The sequence below is a fragment of the Erithacus rubecula genome (assembly GCF_903797595.1).
Source record: "Erithacus rubecula genome assembly, chromosome: 5".
In the NCBI taxonomy this organism is placed as follows: domain Eukaryota; kingdom Metazoa; phylum Chordata; class Aves; order Passeriformes; family Muscicapidae; genus Erithacus; species Erithacus rubecula.
In genome coordinates this window covers 739,035-751,782 of record NC_136687.1, presented here as the reverse complement: position 1 = coordinate 751,782, position 12,748 = coordinate 739,035, and the positions used below count along the sequence as shown (strand labels likewise).

Genomic DNA, 12,748 nt, shown 5'->3' with positions numbered 1-12,748 from the left:
GGTGCTGTGACCCCGCTGTTAAATCCTGTCCTGCCACCTCACCTGTCCCCTGCAGCTGCAGCCAGTTTGATCCCTGGGATTGTCCTTCAGGTGGATCAGGTTTGTCCCCCTCCAGTGACATCCCTGCTCCTTTCATCCTCCCAGTGGCATTCCATGTGCCTGGGCTGGATTCCTGTGCTGTGTCCTGGGGCTGCACCTCCCTTTCTGCTGGCCACCTGCTCTGATCCCATCCCAGGGTGGCTGGCTCAGTGTCCAGGTTGTTATCCTGATGTTATCTCAGGGTTATCCTGGTGTTATCTGGGTCTCCATGCAGGAATTATTGGGTCAGTGTTCAGGTTTTTATCCCGGTGTTTTCCCAGTGTTATCCCGGTCCCTGTGCAGGAGTGGCTGGGTCAGTGTCTGGGCTGTTACCCCGGTGTTATTCCCGGTTGTTACCCCGGTGTTATCCTGGTCTCCATGCAGGAGTATCCGGGTCAGTGTCCCAGTGTTATCCCGGTTGTTTCCCTGGTGTTATCCAGGTGTTACCCCAATGTTATCCGGGGTGTTATCCCGGTTGTTACCCTGGTGTTATCCCAGTGTTACCCCAGTGTTATCCCATTGTTACCCCACTGTTACCCCAGTTGTTACCCCAGTGTTATCCCATTGTTACCCCATTGTTACCCCGCTGTTACCCCGGTGATATCCTGGTTGTTACCCTGGTTGTTACCCCAGTGTTACCCTGGTGTTATCCCGGTTGTTACCCTGGTGTTATTCCAGTTGTTACCCCGGTGTTAGCCCAGTTGTTACCCTGGTGTTATCCCATTGTTACCCCATTGTTACCCCGTTGTTACCCCATTGTTACCCCGTTGTTACCCCATTGTTACCCCATTGTTACCCCACTGTTACCCCGCTGTTACCCCGCTGTTACCCCGCTGTTACCCCAGTCCCCGTGCAGGAGCAGATGGCCCATTCCTGCCCGGAGCAGGTCCCAGCTGGTCTGTTGAGTGCAGAGGGGCCGCCCCAAGCCCCGCTAATCCTTTAAAGGAACAGCTAATCCGATCAGCTCCCAAACCCCACCTCATCCCAGCTGCCCAAACCGTGTCCGTGGCAGGGCCTGGATGGACCCAGAGATGATTTTCCAGGCACTGCTGTTCCTTGGTGACACCCCTGTGGCAGCTCTTTGTGTCCCAGGGGAGTCTGTGGTGATTGTTTTGATGTCACCCCCTGGGGCCAGGAGCTGAGCAGCATCTGGTGCTGCAAATGGATGACTCCATGAAAAAGAACTGCAGTTAACCCTGGCATCTCCTCTACAATCCCCCCAAAAGCCAGGAATTTTTCTATCTGTGGTGGTGCCACAAGCACCTTGTCATGGATTTAGGATAAAAAACCTCCCTTAGCCATCCCTGAGGAGTTTCAGGGACAGCCCAAAGCACCCAACACCATTTTCTTGGGGTTAAATTGCATTTTCTCCCTGCTGCTGCATTTATTGACTCTTTGTGTGGGAAGAGTTGATATATTCTGGATTTAGGGAGCAGAGCTGTGTGCGAGGAAAGGAGCTGGTTCATTAGAGCAGCTCTAATACCCATAATTATCTTAAACTTAAATCCGTGTGAGCCTGCACGTGGCTCCTCCAGAGATGGACACAGCACTGGGATCATGCAGGGGCTTAAAGCCACGGATCTGGGATGATTTCATCTGGAAATGCTTCTTGAGGGGTTCCTTTTCCTGGTGCTTTGGGTGAGGGCTGGTGGGAATGGAGGGAGATTCTGTTGGAATGGGTTTGGATGGCACCAAAAGCTGGGTCTGTGTCAGCTCTGGCTCCTGAGGGGGTTTGTGGTGCTCAGGCTGATGGAGCTTTTGGGGCTTCTTCCTTAAGAGATGCAATTCCAGCTCCCAAAAATGTCCCTTGAGATCCCTCCCCTGCCCCCAGTGCCTGCCAGCAGTCAAAGGGAGACATGGGAGAGCAGATCATGGAATGGGTTGGGTTAGAAGAGAAATGCCATCCATGGAACACCTCCCACCATCCCAGGTGGATCCATCCAAGCTCTCTCCAGCCTGACCTTGGGCACTGCCAGGGATCCAGGGGCAGCCCAGCAAATCTGGGAATCCCAGCCCAGGCAGGAATTCCTTCCCAAGATCCCAGCCCAATCTCCCCTTTCCCAGTGGAGCCATTCCCTGTGTCCTGTCCCTCCCTGCCTTGTCCCCAGTCCTTCTCCAGCTCTCCTGGAGCCCCTTTAGGCTCTCCAAAGGGCTCTGAGGATTCCCTGGAGCCTTCCCTTCTCCAGGAGAACACTCCCAGCAATCCTGACTCCAGAACAGAGAAGCTCCAGAATTCTGGAGTGGTTTGGATTATCGATTGGAAAGGACCTTAAAGCCCACCCAGTTCCATCCCTTGCTACAGGCAAGGACACCTCCCGCTATCCCAGGTTGTTCCCAACTCCATTCAGCCTGGCCTTGGACACTTCCAGGTGCTGGATTCCCTGATCTGGGTTTTTTCAGGAATCAGATCCCAGCACACATCAGTTGGACATAGGATGTCCCCAGCATGACAACCTTGGGGAGCTGCTTTCAAGGAATGTCAACCCTTGGGTAAAACAGGCATTTAAAGGCTTTTTCCAGGAGAATTGTGCTGAGGGTCTGGGAATTCTGGAGGTAAAATTCCCTCTGTGTGTGGACAGTTGGGTGAGCCTGGGGCACTCTGAGCTCCTCTCCCCTCATAGTGTGGGAATATTGGAAAATAGCGCAGTTGGATGAGGTCTGAGTTCATGTTACATAATATCATGTAATATATGGGATTTAAAGGGAATTTAAAGGGAGCTGCTGTCCTGGTCTCCAGCACTCCATGGGGCAGGACACGAGTTCCTGGAAAGTTTGGAGATGCTGCTTGGTGACATCCTGTGGGTTCCCAGCAGAGTTCTTGTCCAGGGACACCGGGAATGGCGGGCGGGATGTGCTGGGCACCACCCTGAGTGCGCAGCGCGCTTCGCAGGGGCGTTTTTAGGGCAGGGATTTTTGGGATTTGGGGCTCTCCGATGCCCGGGGGGGTGTCCCCACACCCTCAGCCGTGCAGCGCTGCCCTGAGCTCCGTGTCGGCCGCGGGTGATGGCAGCGCGGCAAGATGGTCCCTGTGTCCATCTGTCCATCCCCGCGGGCTCGGCGCCGTCCATCTGTCCATCCGCTCTGTCCGTTCCCGGGGGGTTTTCCCGGCGCGGGGCGGGTTTGGCCGCGGGCACCGCGGGGATGCCGAGCGCAGCACGGGGGGAGCATCGAGATGGCACCCGGGGGGCTCTGAGCCCCCGAGAACGCCCCCCCGTCCCCTCCCCGAGCGCAGCATCACATCCGCACCATCCCCATCGCCATCGCCATCCGCCCGCCGCCCGGCTCGGTGCAGCGCCCGGCGGTGCGGCCCCTCCGCGGTGATGTCATGAGCCGCCGGGGCGGTGGTTGGAGCCGCCGGCGGAGCGGGGACGAGCGGCCGCGGCCGGGGGGGGCTGCCCTGGACCCCCCAAAGCCCCGCCGAGCCCCCGGGCGGGACGTGGCGAGCGGCCGGCGGTGGCCGCGGCCATTTGCCGTGTCCGGCCGTGCTGACTGACCCGCTGCTCCGTCTCCTCCCGCTCCGGCGCCACGATGAGGCAGGCCCCGGCCACACGCAAGGTACGGTCCGCGCCCGCATCCCCCGGCATCGCATCCCCGCTTCCCTGCCGCCTCCTCGCTCTTTTTTTCCCCCCCGTTTTCCCCGTGTTGATGCTGCCGGGCTGTAATTGGGAGGGTGACGGGCTCGGGGAGGAGGGGGGCGGTGGGTGAGCAGCGGTTCATGGCTGGCTTTGCCTTCCCAAGCTCCCGGAGTCCCCTGGCCGTGTCACCCGGCCAATGCAGCGGCTCTGCGGCTCTGCCGGGGCTCTGTCCCCGCTGCCGGTGCCATCCCTGCTCCGGGAGATGCTGATGCCATCCCTGTCCCCGCTGCCGGTGCCATCCCTGCCCTGGGGAGTGCAGATGCCATCCCTGTTCCTCACTGCCGATGCCATCCCCTCTGCCTGGGGGTGTCAGTGCTGTCCCTGCTGCCTGTGTTGTCCCTGCTGCTGATGCCATCCCCACCCTAGGGGTGCCAGTGCCATCCCTGCTGCTGTCCCTGTCCCCACAGCCTGAGAGTGTCAGTGCTGTTCCTGCTGCTGGTGCCACCGGTGCCCACCCTGGGGAAGCTGTGTGTCCATAATCCCAGTTTTCCTGTTGGGTTCAGCCTCTGGCACTCCCAGGGGCTGGCAGTACCCGTGTCCCTGCCAGGCTGCCATTCCCGCAGGTGACAGCGCGGGCACTGGCCTATATGTTTATTTTTAGTGTAACCACGATGTCACTGCTCAGCTTAAAGAGAAATCCTGGGAATTTCTGGATGATGGCAGGGAATAGACCTGAGCTGGGCCAGTACCTGGCAGTAAACATTCCTGATTTACACCAGCACCTCCCTGAGCTCAGACACCGACGCTCCTCGTCACGTGTCCCTGTTAATCCTCTTCCCCATGGAAAGTTTCACGGATGCTGCTTTCCCTCTGCCCCATTGGAGCAGGGAGTGGGGGCTGCTGCTGCCTGGGTTCCATCCTGCCTTTCCCATTGCTCCTCTCCTTCCCCAAGGAATCACACCTGTGAGGCCAGGCATGTGCTGGTTGTTTAAAATGCAGAATTCCCAGCAGTATCCCAGGGAACCACACCCTGAGGGGCTCATCTTGCTGCCAGGGGGCTGAGACTCAGCTCCAGCAGGGGGGAGGTGCCTCTGAGGGGCCAAATTCCCAGGGATAGAGTGGGATGGCATCAGCATGGACCAGCAGTGGATCAGTGCCTGGGCATCACCTCCTTCCCCACTCAAGAGCTGCTGCCAATTGGAATTCTACTGGAAACTCTGGGAATCCTCCACAGCAGCAGCCAAAATCTGCGAAGTTCAGACTTGAAGCCTTGAAACTGAATCCAGGAGAAGGCTCCAGTGACACCTCCCCTGTCCTGCCCTCTGCAAGGTGACATTCACACATTGCTGCTCATCCATCCAACACTCGCTGCTCCTGGCTGCATCAGGAATCCCACACCTGGAGCAGAACCAAATCAGGAGGGACCTGTGGGACCCCACGTTCAGCAGGCAATGCCACCCCCTCCACAGTCAGTTCTTGGTATCCAGGAGGATTTTTCCAGAGTTCCTGCTGCCAGGAGCTGAGCCCATCTTGGAGCGTGCCGGTTTGGAGCCCCCAGCAGTCCCCTGGGAGCAGAGGTTTTGTAATTCCATCAAATATTGATGCAGCAGCATTACACAGCAGAGCCCAGAACCTCCAATGGAACATCCATCCCCGGGGGGGGGTTGGAGCATCCTGGATCCTGGAGGGTCCAGGTGGGGCTGGAGCCTCTGATCCCAGTGCTGGCATGATGCTGGACACCAGAAAATCCACATCCCATCCTGGTCACCAGCTTTTCCAGATACAGGAATGACCAGCTGGGGACAGATGGACAGACAGGAAAGTGCCAGCATGGAGAGGAGCCCGGCCATCCCCCATTCCTGATGGAAAGAGCAGCTGGAGCATCCCAGAACATCCCTTTGCCACGGATCCCAGGGGGTCTTGGAGCTCAGCTTTCAGTGGCATCACATGGAGGGGACCAAAACTCCCAAGGATGCACAAAGCAGGATTATTCACTGTAATTCCACAGCTTTGGGGATGGTTACCAGGAGTCTTCTTCTTGTTTTGGGTTTGGTGTGGTTTGAGTTGGTGTCTCTCACCCCATGGCCAGGACAAGGCTCAGTGTCCCCTAGGACAAAACTCAGTGTCTCCTGGAACATGGATCAGTGTCCCCCATCCAGGAAAAGACCCAGGGAAGGATTTGGTGTCACCCAGAACAGTCTCAGGTGACATTTCCCCATGTCCAAGGACTTGGTGGTCAGTGTGGGACCTGAGTCCCCCCACACAGGTGGCAGGGAGTGGGGGCATCTCCACCTGTGGAATTCCTGAAGAAGACGTTTTCCAAGTGTTCTCCAGGTTTTTGTTGCTGCTCCATGTTGCTTAGTTGGACTTTGGGAAGATGCTGGAGAGCTCCTGAAGGGCATCCTGAGGGTTTCACCTGAGGGTCTGGAACTTTGCTGCTGTCATTCCATTTTCCTGACAAATTTGGCCACGCAGGAGATACTGTGGAAGATGGGAATACATTCCCTTGGGACTGACGTGGAATGCAGCCTCTGGGAAAAGGCTGGAAGTGAGCAGAGCAGGATTTAGCTGAAGCAATGCTGGAAGTGATGGGAAATTTGGAAGTGCAAACACATCCAGGTTTATATTGAAAACAGGGAAGCAGAGCTCCAAGGTTTCCCCAGGCCTTGGGAGGGAACACGGCCGTGGTGGATGTCAGCTGGAGCTGCTGGTCCCTGGTGGGCTCCATCCTGGACATGGGATCATGTGGCAGCACCATTATCCATCTGTTCTGCTCCTGCTTATTCCCAGCTGGGATTAGGTCATGGAATCAGCAATGAGGGGGAGTGTGGAAGTGCTCCAAAGCTGCAGCTGGACAGATGTTCCCTATGCCCTGCCCACCCGCTGCCCCCCAGGACCAGCCTGGTCACTCCTTTTCCTTCCATTAGGGATTTTTTTTAAAGGGGGAAAATACTAAATAATTTCATATTTCTCTCTTCTGGGCTGGGCCCCGTGACCTCCTCTCCCTGAGCTGCTGGGAGCTGCTGCATGTGCATGGAGGGGTGTGGGAGGGTCCTGTCCCAAAATCGTGGATGATTTAATTCCAGCCGTGAAAGGAAAAGTTGGGAGCGTGGGATCAGCTCCCTGGTGTCCCTGGAATTTTTGGTTAAACAAAGCAGAGCCCGGGGGCTCTGGGCCCTTTGGAAAACCAGAGGGATGAGGAGAGGAGAAAACTCATGTTTAAGATTAACTTCTTTTCACCTCCTGCTCGGGGGTCTCTGGGAAAGGTGTGGGAGGTCAAATCCCCCCTGCCCATGAAGCCTGGAATGCCAAATTAACCTGACCCAGGCTTTGCCTCTGGAGACCAAAATTCCTTGGAAATACAAGGTGGATCTGCCCTGGGATATCTGTGGGGTGGGGATGGGGGGTTCAGGATGTGCCCTCTGTCCCCACACCAGGCTGGAGGGGTGAGGATGGGGCTTGGGGGTGACCAGGGGCTGTGCTGGCTCTGGGCTCTGCTCCCGTGGTGCCATAGGGGCTGTGCCAGGGGATCCCACGGGAGCTGTGCCAGGGGATCCCACGGGAGCTGTGCCAGGGGATCCCATGGGAGCTGTGCCAAAGAATCCCATGGGAGCTGTGCCAAAGAATCCCATGGGAGCTGTGCCAGGGGATCCCACGGGAGCTGTGCCAAGGGATCTCATGGGAGCTGTGCCAGGGGATCCCACGGGAGCTGTGCCAGGGGATCCCACGGGAGCTGTGCCAGGGGATCCCATGAGATTTCTGTCTGTGGGTCCCATGGGAGCTGTGCCTGGTCCCACCCAGAGCAGCCCTTGGGGCAGGTTAAGGAGCCCCCACGCTAACGATGCCACACTCACCCGGTGCCGCCGAGCACACTAACGATGCCGGGCACACTAACGATGCCAGGCACACTAATGACACTGGGCACACTAACGACACTGGGCACACTAACGATGCCAGGCACACTAACGATGCCAGGCACACTAATGACACTGGGCACACTAATGACACTGGGCACACTAACGATGCCAGGCACACTAATGACACTGGGCACACTAACGACACTGGGCACACTAACGACACTGGGCACACTAACGATGCTGGGCACACTAACGATGCCGGGCACACTAACGACACTGGGCACACTGATGACACTGGGCACACTAATGACACTGGGCACACTAATGACACTGGGCACACTGATGACACTGGGCACACTAATGACACTGGGCACACTAACGATGCCGGGCACACTAACGATGCCGGGCACACTAATGACACTGGGCACACTGATGACACTGGGCACACTAATGACACTGGGCACACTAACGATGCTGGGCACACTAATGACACTGGGCACACTAATGACACTGGGCACACTGATGACACTGGGCACACTGATGACACTGGGCACACTAACGATGCCAGGCACACTAACGATGCCAGGCACACTAACGACACTGGGCACACTAATGACACTGGGCACACTAACGATGCCGGGCACACTAACGATGCCAGGCACACTAACGACACTGGGCACACTAATGACACTGGGCACACTAACGATGCCATGCACACTAATGACACTGGGCACACTAACGACACTGGGCACACTAACGATGCCGGGCACACTAACGACACTGGGCACACTAACGACACTGGGCACACTAACGACACTGGGCACACTGATGACACTGGGCACACTAATGACACTGGGCACACTAACGATGCCGGACACACTAACGATGCCGGGCACACTAATGACACTGGGCACACTGATGACACTGGGCACACTAACGATGCCGGGCACACTAATGACACTGGGCACACTAATGACACTGGGCACACTAACGATGCCGGGCACACTAACGATGCCAGGCACACTAACAACACTGGGCACACTAATGACACTGGGCACACTAACGATGCCGGGCACACTAACGATGCTGAGCTCACTAACGATGCTGAGCTCACTAATGATGCCGGGCACACTAACGATGCTGGGCACACTAACGATGCTGAGCTCACTAACGATGTCGGGCACACTAACGATGCCATACTGTCTTTTGTCTCCTTTCCCTGCTCTGCCGCCCCGGCCGCCGCCGGCTCTTCTCTGCTCCTCTGTCCCTGTGTGACTGTCTGTCCTCTCTGCTTCTGCTCCTGCTGCCCTCCAGAGCACCGCCCGCCGGCCCAAGGTGAGCAGCCACGCTGGGGGCGCTGGGCACGGGGGGCACCGGGGGTGCCAGCGCCACTCAGAGCGTTTGGTGTCACGAGCCTGGATCACCAACAGACAGGATCCACTGGGTGCCAACCCCACTCAAACACGACCCATTGACTGCCAACACATCTCAAACATGGTGCTTTAGGTACCAACCCCACCCAAACATGATCCATTGGGTGCCAACGCCATTCAAACATGAGCCATTCATTGCCAGTCCCACTCAAACACAACTTGCTGGGTGCCAACCCCACCCAAACACGATCCATTCATTGCCAACCCCACCCAAACACGATCCATTCATTGCCAACCTCATCCAAACACGATCCATTCATTGCCAACCTCATCCAAACATGATCCATTGGTCCCAATCCCACCCAAACACAGTCCATTAGGTGCCAACACCATTCAGACATGAAACATTCATTCCCAACCCCACCCAAACATGATATATTGGTTCATAATCCCACCCAAACATGATCTATTGGGTGCCAACACCACCCAAACCCTATCCATTCAATGCCAACCCCACTCAAACATGGCCATTGTTGTGGACACCATCTCAGACACAACTCATGGAGTGCCAACCCCACTCAAAAATGATCCATTCATTGCCAGTCCCACTCAAACATGATCTGTTGGGGGCCAATCCCACTATAAACATGATCCATGTGATACCAGCTCCACTCAAAAAAACCATTGGGTGCCAACCCCACCCAAACACGACTCATTTGATACCAACCCCACCCAAACAGGATCCTTTGGTTCCCAGCCCCACTGTGCATTCCCGTTTTCCTTCTAGCTCATTGTGCAGAGCCCAGAGGAGCTCTCAGGGAGATGGACTCCTCTGGAGCAGGTCCAGATCCTTGGGGACCCTCTCCCAGGATGGAACAGCCTGGAACAGTGTGAAATCCATGTGGCAGTGCCCAGGCTGTGCCAGGAGGTCTCTGTGGGGGTTGCTGCTCCCTGCCTGTCCTGGCTTGTGCTGGGTGTTTCTCAGTGGGATCTGAGGCAGCCTGAGGTGTCAGGCAGGGCTGTGTGGTCCCAGCTGGCCCTCGAGGGCTGCTCCAGCCAGCAGGATTCACCTTGGGAAGGGACTTGTGGCTTGAAGGGAGGAAATGTGGGAGAGAAATCTGTAAAGATTGAGTTTGGGAATGGAGAACTTTCCTGTGCTGGGGTGCTGCAGGGAGGGCTGTGTCCTCACTGGGTGCTTCCAGCACCTCAGCCCAGGCAGGGCTGGATTCCAGCAGCCCCAGGGATCCTGTCCTAGTCCCTGGGTTTGAATGGTTCTTGTTGATTTTCTCTGCAGGGAGGTCCTGTGGGACCTCCTGCTCCTTTGGCTTCACACCTGTGCAGTGGTCAGGGAGTTGGGATCCTGGAATCCTGGAATGGGTTGGGCTGGAAGGGACCTAAAGCCCATTCAGCTCCACCCAGGAGCACCTCCCACTATCCCAGGGTGCTCCAAGCCCTGTCCAACCTGGCCTTGGATACTCTGGGCAACCTGTGCCAGGGCCTCACCACCCTCACAGTCTGGAATTCCTTTCCAATATCCTATCTAACTCTGCTCTCTGTGAGGGATCTGTGACCCCAGAAGCACCAGGAACAACAAACATCTTTGTTTTGAGTTGTAGCTGGAAGAAAGCACGTGGGACTTGGTGCCACTCAGAAATTCCTTGTTTTCTGTGCCTGGGAGAACTGGGATCATCCCAGTTCAGGCAGGGGTGCTGGACTTGCTGCAGTGGAGTTAACTTGGATTTGCTTCCATTTTGGGGAAAATAAGGGCAGAGGGAGAATGTTTCTCCTGCCCAGCTGTGCCCATGGGTTAAACCACACACCCGATGAGCCCTCGTGTCACAAAATCCCAGATTTTTATTTCCAGGAATAAAATGAAGTCAGGAAATCTAATTTATGCAGTCAGAGATGAGTGGTCCAGAAATAGGGTCTGTGAGGAGACCAGTGGGAGCCTGGGGGGCACCTGGTGCTTCCTTCACCCCTTTTCCCAGTGCCTGGGTTCAGACAGTGATTAATTAACAGCCTCATAGTGCTAATGAAGCAGAACCAGGCCCCTCTGGACTCTGGGAACTCACTCCTTGGTGATTTTCCTGTTGCTGCCCTAAAACTTGGTTCTCATCTTGGTGGGCTCTGAGGTTTTGCTGTCTCACCCTCTGGAGCTGGGACCTTTAATCCTGGAGTGGTTTGGGTTGGGAGAGACCTTGGAGATGCTCCAGTGTCACTATCCAGGATGCTCCAAGCCTTGTCCAGCCTGGCCTTGGACACTTCCAGGGATTTGAGGCAGCCAGAACTTCTCTGAGAAACACGTGGAGTCCTTCTCCAGTGGATTATCCATTAATTTTCTCCTAGCCCAGCTCCTCCAGAGCAGAATTCCTGGGAGTGTGACAGTGACACAAATCAGGGAATCCCCACTAATCCAGGTTTCCCCTATTGGAAATAAGAATCTGGGAGTCACCAGAGGTGTCACAGTGGGAGGCTGTGGGATCACACCATCCCTTGGCATGTCCCCCCCGACTCCCCCTCACCCCCCTGCTGGTTTCTTGCAGCCCACCCGGACCCCCACATCATCGGCGTCCGGGGGCACGGCCGGACCCTCGGGCTCGGCCTCGGCGTCCGGCGGGGAGATGAGCAGCAGCGAGCCTGGCACACCTGCCCAGACCCCCCTGGTGGCCCCCGTTATCCCCACCCCCTCCCTCGGCTCCCCGGGGGCACCCCCGGTCCCCTCGCCCACCAAGGTGAGCAGTGGGAGGAGGAGGAGGAGGGGGAGGGTCCTGGGGGTGGTCACTGGGCTGTGGGAGGAGCATTGGGACAGTGGGAGCTGGCCAGGGCAGAGGCAGCACAGCTGGGAGGCCACTTGTAAATAGAATTCCCAGTGGTCTTCAGTCCCTTCCCAAATCCCTGTGGATTTGGAACTCTGAACAGTTTGGCAGAGCTGAGGCTCTGAGTCAGGGCTTGAGAGGGTCCAGTTGGCAACACCCACTGGTGCTGGGAGAACTGGGATGCAGGGACCAGCAGGGATGCACTGGGGGTTCTGCATTGGGATACCCCTTGGAGAGGTTCAGGATTTCCCAAACTTGGGAGAATTGGGGTGCAAGGATCATCAGGGATGTACTGGGTACTCTCCTGCCTTGGGATGCAAAGCCTACCTGGAAAGATCCATTATTTCCCAAATTCAGGAATTTTTAATTATTATTGAAGAGTTATTCCTGTTTTGGTCTTTAAAATACTTTTTCATCACTTCCATCCTGCTTTGCTTAATGAGTTAATTAGAGCTTGGGAGAGATTTGGGGTACAAGGCCAGGGAGAGAATAACAGGAGAGGACAAGGCTTTGGGATTGTGTGAGGAAGGGAGAGCTGGAGAAGGCACCTCAGGGTGGGGATTGGGGATGTCCCCACCTGTGTCCCCATTCCCAGGGCTCTTTGGTTTCTGTAAATGGGTGCAGAAATGGCTTTTTTGGGGACATCAGGCTGGGAAAGCAGCAGAGGAGGGATCTGTGGGAGGTTCAGGATTTTTCCAAGAGCTGTTCCTTGCTGTCACCCAGCTTTGGGATTTGAAGCTTTAAGCCCCTGTGGCTGCTGCCAGGGAGGGAGGTCACATCCCTTTGTCCCTTCAGGAATGCTGGCATCAGCCTTTCCCTGCCCTGGGAGCTGAGCTGCTGGAAAAGGACCTGGATCAGTTTTCCCTGGGGGGAGATCACCTGGGAATGATGTGGATGCTGCAGTGGGATCAGGCTTATCTAGGCAACCTATGCCAGGGTTTCTCCACCTTCACAGCCAGGAATTCCTTCCCAATATCCCATCTCATCCTGCTCTCTGCAGTGGGAAGCCATTCCCCCTTGTCCTAGCTCTCCAGGCCTTTGTCCCAAGT

The 12,748-nt window shown here is 56.4% G+C and overlaps 1 protein-coding gene across 3 annotated transcripts in view; it reads left to right on the top strand.

Moving 5' to 3' along the window:
• Window positions 1-12,748, top strand: part of DCTN1 (dynactin subunit 1) — a 54,553-nt gene that overhangs the window by 20,699 nt on the left and 21,106 nt on the right. For all 3 annotated transcript variants that reach the window (XM_079305827.1, XM_079305826.1, XM_079305828.1), the window contains exon 5: window positions 11,427-11,615. In XM_079305827.1, the coding sequence (XP_079161953.1) occupies window positions 11,427-11,615 (189 nt within the window). The remainder of the gene's footprint in view (window positions 1-11,426; window positions 11,616-12,748) is intronic.